A 16,088-nucleotide genomic window follows, 5' to 3' on the forward strand; every position below is an offset into this window, starting at 1 on the left:
GGGGTGAGGGCAGCACACCTGGGTGAGTTCCACACAAGTCCTCTTACAGCTAAAGAAAGATCTGGCTGTGTAAATCAGAATCCAGAATGGTTTCAGAACACCATCAGTGGGCTGCTGAGAAATCCCAGTGGTTTCTCAGGTTTCAGTTGCACCTTCATTTCTGCCTTTGCAGCTCCCCAGGCCTTTGCACCTGCCCAGAAGGGCCCCACAGGAGCCGTTTCACTCCATCTGTGCCTGCACTGGGACCAGGAGCAGCAGCTCCTCTGCCTGGAGCCCTGATCTGCTGGGACAGCCCAGGGCAGGGACCTCTCCCTGACCCCCCAAACCCCCCAGTTACACTTTCTCTTTGCTGAGAGCTGATGGGGAGCAGCCCCAGTTCTGTCCCTGCCACCTGCAGGAACAGCCTCTCCCAACCCCTGGGATGTCACAGCGCAGTCCTGAGCTCCACCATGGCAGGACAAGCTGAGCATCCTTCCCATGTGGATGGCAGGCCTCAGGGGCAGCCCAGGACCCCCTTCCTTTCTTCCTTCCTTCCTTCCACAGACACTGGGCCTTGCCATGACCCCTCTAATGAACTCAGCAGGCAGCTGGTGGGGCAGGTGCTCCGTTCCCAGAGCACTCCCCTCGTGCCGGGCAGGAATTTTCTCTCTGCAGCCACCAAACTTCAGGGTCTCTGCAGCAGAAGGGCTGATTGCCCAGAGGCTGTGAGCCCCATCCTCCCCTGCCTTGTGCTCCCACAGCTGCTCCTGTAACATTTCTGTTTAGAGGAAAACCAAGCAAACTTCCCAAAGGAATCCTCTCCCAAAGCCAGCTTTCACAGAAGGTAGTTTTAATCCAAGAGCTGTCTCTTTCCCAGATAAAAGCCCTACAAAAAGCCTTCCACATGCCCAAAGTCCAAAGGCCCACACCCAACTCACCTCCCTCTTCCCAGCACAGAACAAAGGGAACCAGAGCCTCCATCCCTCTCCATGGCCACCTCCAGCCTGGAGTTCAGACACCACCCTTGGGAAAGGAGCAGCCTGAGCAATTATTTGCTTAAAGGCAAAGCTGTGGTGTTCTCCTTTCCCCGTGGGGATCCTGCGTGGCTCCAAGAGCCCCGTGGCACCGGCAGCCCACGTGCTGCACGTTGCAGCAGGGAATTGCAGCTGGATCCTGGGAATAATCTGCAACCGAGACGTTGTCTGCTGCAATGTCCTGCAGAGCTTGGGCATAAGCCCTGCTGATGACAGGCAGCACTTCCTGGTACTCCCTGGATGCCACGTCCAGAGGCTCCTGCTCCTGGATGTCACGGTCCAGGTTGAAAATGAGGGGTGGTTGGTGCTGCTGTGCCGGCCCAGTGCTGCCATCACAGGCCATGGCCCCTCCTAGGGAGGAAATGGGAGAAAAATGGGAGTCACTGAGGTGCAAGGATCACCTCTGTATTCCTCACCCACCCAGAATGGCCCATTCCCACCCCATCCCAGCTCTTATTCCAAGAGCGTTCCTGAGACCAACCCCAGGCTGCAGCACCACCCTGCAGACCCAGCTCAGCACGTCCTTGGGTATGCTCTTGGTTGAATTAACCTGAGCTGGTTTTCACCTGCATCTGCAGGGATCTAAGAATTCCAGAAGCCTCTTCCTAGACTTTACAACCCGTGGTAGGGACACAGTACCTGTGGTGTAGAACGCCTTGTACTGAGCCAGCCGCAGCGCCTGGATCTCGCCCGCCTTCCCGGCGGCGCCGCTGTTGGGGTGCAGCAGGACCTGCAGGAAGGACAGGGTAACTCCTGTCAGCCCACGGCAGGGAAAACCTGCTCCATGAAATCCACTCCCTCCCCAGATGAGCCACATCCCACCCCTGAACACATTGACAGCCGTCATTCAGGCGCTGGACTCTGAGCAGCCAGCAGAGCTGGGATGGCTGAAGCTGCTTTGCCTTGCTCCTAATTCCATCTCACAGCAAGAAAACGAGTAAATAATTCTTAAGGGTATGTGGGCATTTGGCCAACACTGAGCCCACCACATTAATTGGTGCATTGCCTGGGAAATCTCAAATTGGTGAACTGAAACCACTACATGAAATTGGTGTTTCTGCCTGGTTTCAAACTGAAACCACCACAGTGGGATGAAGGCAAAGGGCACCAGGAAACACCAGCGTCTCCCTCGGACTTTCATGGCCCTGCAGGACACTCTGAATTTACCTCCCAGTTCTATGGCAAGAAAGGGATCACACAGGCTCTGGGACTTTCAGCAGAGCAGGGCAGTTATCATAAAACCACAGAATGGTTTGGGTTGGAGGGGACCTCAAAGCCCAACTCCCTGCCAAGGGCAGGGGCACCTTCCACTGTCCCGGGTTGCTCCAAGCTCCATCCAACCTGGCCTTGGACACTTCCAGGGATGAGGCAGCCACAGCTTCTTGGGATAATGTGTGCCAGGGCCTTGCCACCCTTAAAATTAAGAATTTCTTCCTAACATCCAATCTAAATCTCCCATTTTTACTCTGAAGCCATTCCCCCTTGTCCTATCACTAAATGCCTGAGTAATATTTGGGAACCAGGGTGGTCTCAGGTGCTCTGTGTCACCCAGCACCTCCCTGGGTGCTCACAGCTCAGCCAGCACTGGGGACATCCAAGGGAGCCGAGCCCCAGGCTGGAGCCAGCAGGCAGCCACGAGCTGGGGCTGAGCTCATGCGAGCAGAGGAGAAGGTGAGGAGCTGGAACATCGCTCCCACATCCCCCCGTGCTCTGACTCACCCCGCGGTGCGAGGGCTCCCTTCCCTGACAACAGCCAGGGAACGGGGTGAGCAGCGAGGCAAGGAGGGGAGGGCGGGTCCAGTCTCTCCCTTTTGGTATTTAGGACACTTGATCCACACAGGATGGCTGCTCTGGCACTGGGGAGTGAGGAGACAAGTGAGCTGGACACTCCAGCAGCTCCTCTCTCCGATAACATCTGCCGCGGAGCCAGTGCCTTCACTGGGGGATGAGTCACTTGAGGTTTCCTCCCTGGGATCTGAGTTTAAAAGTGATTCAAGAAATTTCCACTGTGCTAAAAATTAGAAACATCTGCTGGAGTTGTAGGCAGCTGCAGTGCCAAGTTTAGTAACAGCACTCACAGCTGATGAGTGCAGCAGTGCCTGAGCAGGTGCCCGGCACAGAGCCCTGCCCCTCAGGAGCTTTCCCGGCACCCTGGGCACCCTGAGATGTCCATCCACAGTGCCTGGCAGAGCATTCCAGGCTCCCCAAAATGTCCATCCACACTGCCTGGCACAGAGAATTCCAGGCACCCTGAGATGTCCATCCCACACTGCCTGGCACAAAGAATTCCAGGCACCCCGAGATGTCCATCCACAGTGCCTGGCACAGAGCATTCCAGGCTCCCCAAAATGTCCATCCACACTGCCTGGAACAGAGCATTCCAGGCTCCCCAAAATGTCCATCCACACTGCCTGGAACAGAGAATTTCAGGCACCCTGAGATGTCCATCCCACTTTGTCCAGAATGGAGCATCAATGGGTGCCCCAAGATGTCCATCCACAGTGCCTGGCACAGAGAATTCCAGGCACCTCAAGATGTCATCCACACTACCTGGCAGAGCATTCCAGGCACCCTGGGCACCCCAAGATGTCCATCCACACTTCTGGCACAGAGAGTTCCAGCCACCCCGAGATATCCATCCCACACTGCCTGGCAGAGCATTCCAGGGATCCCAGACATCCAGAGGTGTCCATCCCATGCTGCCTGGTCTGGATGTAGCCACTATCTCATGGGATTGGTTGGAACCTCATCCAAAAATGCCAGGATTCAGGGTAGGGGTAATTTCCATATGTTCTCACTTTCTTTTACTGCTCTCCAGTGTAAGGTAAATTATTTGATAAAAAAAAAAAAAACACCTTTTGTAATTTGGTTGGATCTTTGTGGTTTTGGAGAAAAATAATAAGGGTGTAAAGTGGAAGAGGTGGTGCAGTGTGAGGCTGGTGCGAGGAGGAAGCTCTGCTGCAGAGTGCCCTTCTGCTGACACTCCTTGGGCAGGATAAAAGGGCTCCGAAGCAGGAATCAGCAAATATTCAAGGCCCTCTGAAGCCAAGGGACCAGGAACTGAACCAATTAATCTGTCTCCAGCCTTAAAGCTTTGCCTACACCTTTAACAGCACAGCTGGGATGCTGCCAAGGGCATTCAAACCTCCCCTCCTACAAACAAACACATTCCTAAACCTCTTAAAACCCCACATTTAGAAAATCAGTTATAATTTACTGCACAATTAAGGAGTTTTGTTCATTGTTAATTTTCTTAATTGTTTTGATTCAAGAAACATTCCCAGATCTGGAACTCTTCCATTAATCCATGGCTATTATTTTAATAAATAAAAAATAGAGAAGATGAGGGTGGGGGAGGTGCGTGTGGAAAGCCTTTTCTCTCCTGAAAATTCATGGCTCGAACTTGGTGCTCTGGGCTATTCACGTGAGCTGATGGACAGAGGGATTTACTGCTCCTTGGAGGCTGTGGTTTATTTTTCCTGCCAACAGCAGGACCTTGGTGTCACCCCAGCCCTGTCCTCGGCCGTGCCAGTGCCCGGTGCAGGCTGGGCCACTGGGACAGCCCCCACTGGGAGCTCCAGCCACCCCAATTAGGAAAGTGTGGAAATTGGGCATTGGAGTGAGCACAGGAGCTGCTGTCAGGAGGATTTGTGTCAAGGGAACTCCTGCACGGGGTCACTGCCGGGCGCTGGCAGGCGAGGCCAGCCCCAGGAGGGGAGGGAGTGGGGACACGGCTGCTCCCCACGGGGCTGTGGGGCCCCATCCCATGGCAGGGTGATCCCAGCCCCTGGGGGAATCCCACACAGGAATGGCTGCACCCTGACACCCAGCAAACCACTGCTCCCAGGAAAACTTCATTCCCAAAAAAACACCACTATCAGCAAGCCATCATTCCCAAAAAACCACCACTATCAGTAAACCATTGCTCCCAGCAAATCATCGCTCCCAGCAAACCATCATTCCCAAAAAACCATTGCTCCCAGCAAACCATCATTCCCAAAAAAACACCACTATCAGTAAACCATTGCTCCCAGCAAACCATCATTCCCAAAAAAACACCACTATCAGTAAACCATTGCTCCCAGCAAACCATCATTCCCAAAAAACCACCACTATCAGCAAACCATTGCTCCCAGCAAATCATCGCTCCCAGCAAACCATTGCTCCCAGCAAACAATCATTCCCAAAAATAACACCACTATCAGCAAACCATCATTCCCAAAAAACCACCACTATCAGTAAACCATTGCTCCCAGCAAATCATCGCTCCCAGCAAACCATCATTCCCAAAAAACCATTGCTCCCAGCAAACCATCATTCCCAGCAAACCATTGCTCCCAGGAAAACCATCATTCCTAGCAAACCATTACTCCCAGGGAAGCTTCATTCCCAGGAAAGCCTCATTCCCAGCAAATTGTTGCTCCCAGGAAAACTTAATTCCCAGGAAAGCCTCATTCCCAGCAAATTGTTGCTCCCAGGAAAACCATCATTCCCAGCAAACCATTGCTCCCAGGAAAACTTAATTCCCAGGAAAACTTAATTCCCAGGAAAGCCTCATTCCCAGCAAACCATTGCTCCCAGCAGCTCCCAGTGCCCTGCTCCCAGCACTGCCCGTGCAGAGCAGGGTTAATCCCGAGCAGCAGAGCAGGGCAGAGCAGAGCAGAGTGTGCTGGCCACATCCCATCCCCTTCCCTGCTCCATCTCCCAGTTCAGCAGAGGGTTCCATAAATACAAAGCAAATACCAAACCCCTGATGGACACCGAAAGCAAATCCAAGATCCCGCTGGGAGCTGGCTCACGATGCTTGCAGGAGGGTGTACTTTAAAAGCAAAATCAGGATTTATCCACGGGACTGCTACTAAAGCCAATTTTCTTTTTTTTTTTTTTTTTTTTTTTTTTTTTTTGGTTGGTTCCACATAAATCTCGTGCAACTCCGAGACAAATGTGTGGCCATCCTGCTTGTCCTGCAAATTGTAATTTTTGGGGTGAAAGGAGCTGCCAGCTTGGACAGAGCTGTGGGACCTGGGGTGGGCTGTCCCCATGGAACGTTGTCACCCTGGAGCTGGGGGAAGGAGGGGTTGGCTGTGTCTTGATCTGGTGCAATAAATAAATGGGCACAGCCAGGTTTGAAGCCCTGGGAGCTGCCCCTCCCCACACTGATGGATCCTTTGGGATCCAAAGGTGCTGTGCTGGGCGCTGCAGGCTGCCACAAGCCTGGGCTGCTGTCCCTGGGATCACAGACCCAGCTCTGAGGCACACAGGAACGGGCCAGGCTGCAGGAACAGGCACTTCCACCCTTGATCCCAGCTTGGTGAACAAAGCACAAACCAATCTTCGTTAACCCAAAGCCCTTTTGAGCCATTGACTCTCACTGCATGAGAAAATTCCATCATCCATGGGGAGATGTTCTGCCCAGGGGAGGAGCCAAAAATTCCTACCTGGATACAATCTGACCTGGGAACAGCACAGCAGCCTTTGCCCCTGCATTCCCAGAGGAGCAGCTTCCTTCCCCCTGCATTCCCAGAGGAGCAGCTTCCTTCCCCCTGCATTCCCAGAGGAGCAGCTTCCTTCCCCTGCATTCCCAGAGGAGCAGCTTCCTTCCCCCTGCATTCCCAGAGGAGCAGCTTCCTTCCCCCTGCATTCCCAGAGGAGCCCAGGCCCATCTCCCCCAGCCCTGGAGCTCCAAGGAAAACTCCCCCCTTGTGCAGGATCCTGCTCCAGCAGAAGCACAGCTGGCACTGCAGGAGGGCTGAGCCCCCCTGGGATGGGGCTGAGCCACCTCCCTGACACACTGGGGACAGGGCTGCTCTGACTCTGGCACTGGTTTGTTTTCTTTTATTTGTACCATTGCATTTGTATTTTTAATTTTCCTAGTACAGAACTGTTATTTCTACTCCCATATCTTAGCCTGAGAGCCCCTTAATTTCAAAATTAGAATAATTTGGAGGGAAGGGGTTTGCATTTTCCATTGCAAGGAAGGCTCCTGCCTGCCTTAGCAGACACCTGGCTTTTCAAAGCAAGACAGCCACTTACCTGCTCAGCTCAGGCACTGCTCTCACAAGGGGGTGGCACCAGGGGTGGCTCTGCCTTACCTTGTGCCCCACATCCGACCAGCCAAAGAGAACTGGGGACACATCCAAGCCATCAAAGCGCCTGTTTGGGGGCAGGGCTGCCCCAGCCAGAGCCACCAGCGTGGGGAAGATGTCCAGGATGCTGGGGAAGGAGGGGACAGTCATCAGAGCGAGGAGGGAGGATCCCTGGAGGGTCTCTCCAACATCACCTGTGCTCCACATCCCTCCCAAGGGAGCTCCCAACAGCTGAAAAGGCTGAACCCAGCTCTGGCCCTGGCTTCACACCCCTGCCACCCCCAGCCAGCAGCTGGGATTCAGTCAGGCTGTGCCTCTCCCTGGGCAGGGAGAGCAGGGCACTGAAGCCCTGGGCAGGTCAGTCACCCTCTGCAGAAATGCCAGCACAGGGGTTTTCAGGCCAGTGCCAGCAGCTCCTGGCTCCCCAGGAAATGTGGAGTGGCTGTTTCAGGGCACAGCACGAGCTGCCAGGATGGAACAGGAGAGCCCCACCAGCCTCCCCAGTGCCAGCCCCAGCCTGTGCCTGGCCTCAGCCACAACAGAGCACCCGGGACTCACCTCAGCCTCCCCAGAGCAGAGGGACCTGGGGAAGGGCCAGGTGACCAAAGTCCCTCTGGCTCCCTGGGGATGCAGAGAGGGACAGTCCCTGCTTTGTCACCTGCTGCCTGTGCCCTGGGACCTGACTGTCCCCACCTGGCACTGCCTTGGTGTGAAGGAGCTGCAGATGGGGTGGGATGGGGATCACCCAGCTCTTCACAGCCTGGGCACAGGCTCCCCCTCTTCTCACCATGTGTCCCTGAGGGGTCCAGAATCCTCACCCTCCACATCCTGTGGGGCACAAGGTTCTGTCCCCCCAGTGCCACCAACAGCATCCCTCCCTCACAGATGCAGCCACAAGGTGACCCCAGACCTCTCAAAGGAACCACCTGCAGCAGGGTGTCCAAGGGACAGTGGCCAAGTGACACGTCACAGCTCTGCCCTGGGGGACCAGGCTGTGGCACAGGAGCTGACAGCTGGCACTGCTGCCAGGACTCAACCCACACCCCTCTGCCTACAAAACCCCTGTGCCAGCAGCTCGGGGGGCTTGGAAATTGGAACAGGAGGCAAAAGCACCAGGAATTGGGGTCACCAGGGTGCTGCCCTGGTCCTGGCTCTGAGACTGTGTCACCACAGTCCTGCCACCACCATGGTCCTGCCACCACCACGGTTCTGTCACCACCACGGTCCTGCCACCACCATGGACCTGCCCCTGCCCCGAGCAGGGTGGCAGCTGTGTGGGCAGAGAGAGGAAAGAGCCCTGGGCTTACCAGCCCCCGTTCTCCCACTGAAGGAGTTTTCATTTAGCTGCTAAGAGACAGAGAGCACAAATAACAACAAACACTGCTGTGAGCCGGGAGGCGCCCAAAAAGTCCTGGCTCTCCACTGCAACCCCTGCAGGCACCTTGCTGGGGGCAGAGCAGGACCCCCAGAAGAGCAGCTCACCTGGGCAGCCTGCCCCTGGTGCCACGGGTGCCCAGCGCCCCAGGAGCCAGCTCCCAGCTCAGTGCAGGTGGATGGTCCCAGGCTGCCCAGCCCCAGGGCATGGCACCTCTGGAAAGCAGCACTGGGCTGGGAGAACAACATGGTTGAGGGCAGAGGTGGCTGAAGATTTCCCCAGCCATGGGCAGGAGTAACCCATGGAAAACAGGATTTTGGTCAAAGTTGGCATCAAAGCAAAGGCACCGGTGGGCACATCCTGGCATCCGTGCTTGAGGGAAAGAGCAAGCCACACTGCCAACCCTGCCCTGGCCAAGAGGGATTCAACACATAAAGCCACTCCAGCGTCCTGCTGCCACCTGAACAGCAGGGAAAGGGCCTGGCAGTGCCCAGGGACAGCAGCTCCTGCCCGTGGGGCAGTGGGCACCCTGGGCCCCGGGCAGGGAGCGCTGCCCTGCCGTGGTGCTGAGCTCCTGGGCACCGTGTGGCACAGACACTGCCCTGCCTGGCTGCAGGCAGCCCTGCCCACGCCCCACCACATCTGCCCATGCCCCACCAGCTCTGCCAGCCTGCCCGGCCCCACGCTGCCAGCACAGCCAGGATGGTGCCATGTCTTCCTTCACCACCCTCCTGACCTACTTCTTCCGTGCCCTACTTCAGGCTGGGGCAGGGAAGGGCAGGAGCACAGTGGGTGGCTCTGACAATTAAAGCTAATTAAGAAAAGCAGACGAGGCAGTTTTGTGCAGGGCCCAGCGTGCAGGTGCTGGTCCGTGGCGAGGCATCAGCGTTTCTGTGCTGGCTGCAGCTCCCTGGCCCGCGGGCACGCTCACCCCGGCTCACCCTGCGCTCCCTGGGCAGGCAGCACACCCAGCCACAGGCTCCTGTGCCCAGCCAGGTGTTCCCAAAACCCCGTCCAGAGGAGATCCCTGCACATGGGTCAGGCCCTGCCCTGCCCTGGCTGAGTGCCCCCAGCCCCTCCTGCACACAGACTTCACTCCCTCCCTGTGGGAACCCAGGGCTTCCCTCTGGCTGCCCTGGGACCCTGGCAGGGGTCAGGAACCCCCTGGACAGAGCCCCCAGAGACACTGGCTGTGATCTCTGGCCATGGAAAAGAGTTTTCAATCTTACAGCATGAATTACCAGCTCTGAGTGTTTGATATCAGTAATAATTAAGTGTGGCACGGGTGCAAAAGTAAAATTTCAGGATTCTAGATGAGGGGTTCAAAGGGGACAAGCTGGAGGAAATTGGGTGTGCCTTGTCCTTTTTCTCCTCCTTCATGCCCTCCATGTCTCACTGCGGTGTTGGCATTTTTCTGTTGGTTCAGGCTGGGGACACACTGTCCAACGTAGGTGACAGATATTGGCACGTTCTTGTAAATGCAGCCCAGGGAGTTTCTGGTATTTAATGTTTGTCACATCCCACTGAGGGCAGAGCCCCACACGCTGCCCTGCAGGACAGAGCTGGGCAGGGCAGCAGAACATGTGAGAGATAAACAGAATAAACAACCTGGAAACCAGCACAGACCAATTCTGGCTTCTGCTTTGGCAGCGGGGCTGACAGACAGAGACTTTTTACAGTCTCAGGATCATTTAAATATCACAGATTCCAACACCTCCCCAGCTTCTTGGTCTCCCCTATCAGCTGGGGGGGTTTCAGTCTCTCTGTTGCAGGTGCTGCTCTTTGGGGGCTGTCCTGAGGCACAGAGAAAAGCCACCTGCCCTGTGAGCACCTCCATGTCCCTCTGTGTCCCTCCACATCCCCTGTCCATGCTGGTGACACTCTCCTGAGGGTGACCATCTCTCACACCCCCCAGGCTTGTTTCTGTGCTGCCTCCCAAAGAGGAGATGCCCCTTCCTGGTGCCAGAGCATCACCCTGCCCAGCTGGGCATGGCCCCATGGCAGTGCCAGGCTCTGCTGGAGGTGGGGGGACACCAGCTGAATGTGACTGCTGGGGAGCTACAGAGCCACTTTCCAAGCTGGATTTCCAGATTTCCAGCTGTCCAACCTGCCAGACTGGAGCTGGGAAATGCAGGAGATAAAGTCTTTGAGGAGATAATCAGAATTCTTGGGCTTGGAGGCAGGGACAGGGGGATGAGATCCTTCACAGCCCGAGGGGCTGGCAGCTCTGCCCCATGGCCCAGGTCCGTGGGCCATGGGGAAGAGCTGCCATCCCCTCGGGCTGTGGTGCTACGTGCTCCTCATCCCCTCCACCAGACACCAGTGACTCAGCTTATGGCTCAAACCTTCCCTAGCCTGCAAAAACGCAGCTGCCAGAGCTGCCCTCAGGCTGTGGAACGAGTGAGTGTCTCCAGCTTATCTCAGGACCTTAGAAACACCCAGCACTGCCCCAGGGCCCGCCAGTCAGGACCTGCTTCCAGCAGCTGGACGCTCTTTCCCAACACCCAGCAACCCCTTAGCCCCACCACCCTGTGTGGCTCAAGGATGAAAGAGAACAGGGCATCCCAATGGCCAGGAAACCCAAAACCCCCAGCCTGACCCCAGCACTATGGGGATTTATCAGGGTGAAAGGGGATAGGACATCCCAATGCCCAGGAACCCCCCAGCCCTTCCAGCCTCACCTCAGCACTGTGGGGATCCAGCAGGGTGAAAGGGGACAGGATATCCCAACATCCCACAACCTCCCCAGCACCCCCAGCCTAAACCCCAGCACCGTGGGGATCCATCAGGGAAGAAAGGGGACAGCACATCCCAACATCCAACAATCCCCCAGCCCCCTCAGCCTGACCCCAGTATGATGGGGATCCATCAGGGATGAACGGGGACAGGACATCCCAATGCCCAGGAACCCCAAACCCCCCAGCACAGTGGGGATCCATCAGGGATGAACAGGGACAGCACATCCCAACATCCAACAATCCCCCAGTCCCCCCAGCCTGACCCCAGTACCGTGGGGATCCAGCAGGGGTGAAAAGGGACAGGGCATCCTAATGCCCAGGAACCCCAAACCCCCCAGCATGATGGGGATCCATCAGGGATGAACAGGGACAGGACATCCCAACATCCAACAATCCCCCAGCCCCCCCAGCCTGACCCCAGTACTGTGGGGATCCATCAGGGATGAACAGGTACAGGACATCCCAATGCCCAGGAACCCCAAACCCCCCAGCACCGTGGGGATCCATCAGGGATGAACAGGGACAGGACATCCCAACATCCAACAATCCCCCAGCCCTCCCAGGCTGACCCAAGCATGATGGGGATCCATCAGGGATGAAAGGGTACAGAACATCCCAATGGCCAGGAACCCCAAACCCCAGAGCCTGACCCCAGCACCGTGGGGATCCATCAGGGAGGAACGGGGACATCCCCCCCACTCTGCCCCAGGCCGTGCCCCACTCCTGCTGCCAGGAGGGCTGTAAGGAGAGGTGCAGCTGCACATGAAGGGCTGCACATGCTGCAGGCAGAGGGGCAGCGCAGACCCCCGTGCTGCTGCCCGGCCAGGAGAGGCGCGGGGGCATCCTGCAGGGCTTGCCAGCGCCTCCTCTCCTCACAACCGCACCTCCTCCACATAAAGCCATTCACAGACCGCAAGGCCTGAGCCTGCTCCTCGCTGGGGAGAGAGAACATCGTCATCTTTTAATTATCGGGAGGCCCTTGGCCGCCGCGGCCAGGAGCACACGAAGCCCGGTGGCTGCGAGCGCCAACCCGCCAGCCTCACAAAAAGCCCTTTCAGCTCCTCTCAGCTGAAGCATTGAAGTCTTGGGAGAGGACAAAAGTACAGCCTGGCACAAGGCAGGGGAGAACCAGAGCAGGCAGCTGCTGCTGCCAAAATCCAGGTGATGACCTGGCAGCGTGGGGATGGGGGGTCCTTCCAAATGGGGCCACCCCGCTCCCCGAGGGGCTCTTACCTGAGCAGAGCGTGGCTCGTCCTCCTGGCAGGGACACGGCCAGGCCAGTACACCAGGGCTGGCACCCTGTGCCCTCCTTCCCAGGTTGTTTGCTTTGCTGAGCTCCCACCTGCAGAACAGGGCACTGCTCAGCATCCTGCTGGTGCTGGAAAACCTCCTGAGTCCCTGGGACAGGAACTGCTCAGAGGCAGAGATGGTGTAAATTATCCCAAAGGAGGATGGTTTCACTGGGCCAGGGAAGGGAGAAGGACTACAGGAGTTGTTCAAAGGGAAAGGGAAAAGAAAGGGTCTCAGCTGGGCACTGATTTGTGTTTCCCTGCTCCAGTGAGTGATGAGAAATGCAGCAACTGCCAGAGCAGTTGCATTTCCATCCCCTTTTGATGCCAGGTGAGAGAATGGAACAGGCAGGAAATGTAGGAATTCATTCCAGGGGCTTCTGTCCCCTGCAGGGCTCAGCACCAACAGCCCCCACCCCGCCTTGGCTGCTGGAAACCTGCCTCATTAAAAATACCTTCCTGCTAATAACCCTCCTGCCAGTTAATGAACCTGATCCATCCTTTCCCTGGCAGCACCCAGAGCACCCTGCTCTGCCCTTGGATTTGAGATGCACAGGGAATCTTGCCCAGTCCCTTCCTCCACCTGGAGGGCTGAGCAGTGGGCCTGGGGTGCTGAGCACCAAAACTGGGGTGCCGAGCCCCAAAATGGGAGCACCAAGCATCAAAAAGGCTGGAAGGGAAGGGTTGGAGAGCCTCTGCCTTGGCTGCAGCCCAAAGGGCCCCAGGCAGCTGGAGGGGGAAGGGTTGGGAATGGGGCAAAGAGAAAATCCCAACCCAATTCACAGCAAACTTCCCAGGAGCAGCCTTTGTGCACTGCCTTTCAGCGTGAGCATGGCAACGGCGCTCGCCCCGAGCCATTTCCTCCGGGCACAGCCAAGAGAGCCCCTGGGCTGTGCCCAGCCCTCCTGCCCGCCCAAAAGAGCCCCTGGGCTGTGCCCAGCCCTCCTGTCTGCCCAAGAGAGCATCTGGGCTGTGCCCAGCCCTCCTGCCCGCCCAAAAGAGCATCTGGGCTGTGCCCAGCCCTCCTGTCTGCCCAAAAGATCCCCTGGGCTGTGCCCAGCCCTCCTGTCTGCCCAAGAGAGCCCCTGGGCTGTGCCCAGCCCTCCTGCCCGTGCCACCGGCTGTCCATGCCCCCAGACCATGCTGCTGTGCCCGCAGGGACACGAATGGCACAGGTGCCACCAGGACTAGCCCAGGGGAAAGGCTTCTGACCTGGCACGGACTGAGCACATCCCGTCTCTCCCATTCCCCAGCCAAAGTTTTGGCGTTTGCCCCAGACACCCCAGGAAACCACAGCAATTACAGCAATTAATATCAATCCCCATCTCTGCACACATATATTAAAGCACTCATCCTCCTGGACGCATTTGCAGGGTTTTTCCATGCATGGTCAGGGGGCTCTGGAAGGACATCAGACGGATATTTCCTGACCAAGCCACCCCAGCACCTCTGGCTGCTGAGGTCAGAGCAGCCTGGGAATGAGGTCACATTAACACTTTGGGAAGTAAACAGGGCTGAAACACCCAAACCCAACCAGGGAATTTTCTCCAGAGTGGGGATGATGCAGCCCTGATGCTGTGGGGACTTTCCAGGCTTTCCAGGAAAGCTGAACTGTGCATTCCCGTGGCGGGATGAAAACCTTGGTCCCACCACACACACAGCAGGTCCTCAGCACAGGGACACCAGCTCTGGAACTTCCCCAACCTGCCTCAAAACATGCCCAGCATCACATCCCCAAAATGTTTTCCTCTCTCCCAGCGTCCCCCCCTTGCTGGACTTTTGACCCCAAGGTGGGAGATGAGTTTTTGGGGACCTTGGGAAGCACAGAGGAAAGGGCAGCACACATAAATATGCTGCTCTCTCCCAGCTCCAGTGATCGCCTGAAATCAGTGGAAAACATCCCTGGAATTTAGGGCTGCACCCTAAAACAAAAGATGGAGCTACAAGGAACCTATAGAAACATGCAGAAACGTAGAAACATGCAGAAACGTGTTGGAAATGTATAGAAACATGTAGAAACCTGCAGAAACATGCTGGAAACATACAGAATTGTGCTGAAAACATAAAAACTTGTTGAAAGTTACAGAAATAGAAACATATATATATATAACACTTTATGTATATATATAACATATATATATATAACATATGTAACATTTATATAGAAACATGTTAGAAACATATAGAAACAGAAACACAGAAACATGTTAGGAACATATGGAAACAGAAACATAGAAACATGTTAGAGATGGAAACATGTTAGAAACACATGGAAACAAACATAGAAACATGTTAGAGATGGAAACATGTTAGAAACACATGGAAACAGAAACATAGAAACATGTTAGAGATGGAAACATGTTAGAAACACATAGAAACAGAAACATAGAAACATGTTAGAGACATATAGAAGCATGTTAGAAATATATAGAAATATGTAGGAACATACAGGAATGTATAGGAACATAGAAACATATAGGGACACATAGGGACATATAGAAACATGTGGAAACGCATGAAAACACACAGAAATAGAGCCGGCAGCAGCCTGTCTTCCCCTGCCCTCCCACTGCTCGGGGCTTTTCCGTGCCCGGGAACAATCCCGGGCTGGGAAGGGGCCGTGTTTTGCTCGCCCTGTTCCCGAACTCCGCAGTTTCTGTACCAGCTGCTCCGGCTTGTGACCGTGGGTTGCTCAAGAGCAACAACCCGGGGCCGCCAGCGGGGTTTGTTTACTAGAAAATTAAGGTTACGATTCCCTCCCGGGGCCGGGAGAAGGAAGGGCTCTGGGAAGGGGACACAGGCAGCGCTGTTTGCCCACGGTGCCGTGTTCGGGGTGTCAGGAGCCGAGGATGAGCCCCATGCTGACCCCGGGCAGGGGAGCCCAGCCTGGCACGCTAACACCGCGGAACACAAGCAGCAGTGGGAAATGCCTGACTCATGGATGTTTCGGCCGAAGGAAACCCACCAAGCAGATGGCTTGGCCGGAAAAAGAGGAAAGAAAACAAAACAAAAACCCAGCGAAACGGTGGAGAGAAAGAAAAGCAGTGTCCCGAGGTGCGGGGAGGGTGGTGGGTGCTCTGCTCGGGGTGGGATGGGGCTGGGGGATGTGAGAGCCTGATGGGGCAGAGAGCGACATCCCATCTCCAAACCAGCACACTCACCCCAAACTCCGGGGTAATGGGGACCCCAGCCCACCCCCGCAGCAATTTTGGGAGAATTTGATTTTTTTGAAAGTAAAAAAATAGCGCTGGGGTGTGTTCAAGCCCAGGGCAGCAGGCAGGGAAAGGCTGGGGTGGGTGGAATGCTGCCCGTGCCCCCTCGGTGGGCAGTGAGGGCTTTGTGGGGCATCCCCTGCCGTGTCCCCGGGGACTGGGACCCCCCCACGCTGCCAGGTTACCTCGCTGCCTCTGCCAGGCACCCACGAATGGCCCTAGGCGTCCTGCCAGCTCACACTTCTGTGCCCAGGGGCCATTGTCACCTGCAAGAGAAAGAAATGTCCCCATCAGAGACACCAGGACCACAGGGGACGCCGCCACAGTGCGGGTGGGGGGGGACACAAGGACAAGTGACCCTTCCATCCCTCTTTG

The 16,088-nt window shown here is 56.1% G+C and overlaps 1 protein-coding gene across 4 annotated transcripts in view; it reads right to left on the bottom strand.

Moving 5' to 3' along the window:
• Nucleotides 1-684: 684 nt before the first annotated feature.
• Nucleotides 685-16,088, bottom strand: part of ARSG (arylsulfatase G) — a 29,900-nt gene continuing 14,496 nt past the window's right edge. For 2 of the 4 annotated variants that reach the window (XM_021537937.4, XM_085556658.1), the window contains exons 8-12: nucleotides 15,899-15,979; nucleotides 12,446-12,554; nucleotides 7,106-7,226; nucleotides 1,653-1,743; nucleotides 813-1,364 (exon numbers count right to left, since the gene is read on the bottom strand). In XM_021537937.4, the coding sequence (XP_021393612.3) occupies nucleotides 1,036-1,364; nucleotides 1,653-1,743; nucleotides 7,106-7,226; nucleotides 12,446-12,554; nucleotides 15,899-15,979 (731 nt within the window). In that variant the 3' untranslated portion in view covers nucleotides 813-1,035. Of the gene's footprint in view, nucleotides 1,365-1,652; nucleotides 1,744-7,105; nucleotides 7,227-12,445; nucleotides 12,555-15,898; nucleotides 15,980-16,088 lie in introns of all 4 variants that reach the window. The other 2 variants (XM_085556659.1, XM_085556657.1) reach the window with 2 other exon arrangements.

The sequence above is a fragment of the Lonchura striata genome, chromosome 18 (genome assembly GCF_050655825.1).
Source record: "Lonchura striata isolate lonStrDom1 chromosome 18, ASM5065582v1, whole genome shotgun sequence".
Lineage (NCBI taxonomy): Eukaryota > Metazoa > Chordata > Aves > Passeriformes > Estrildidae > Lonchura > Lonchura striata.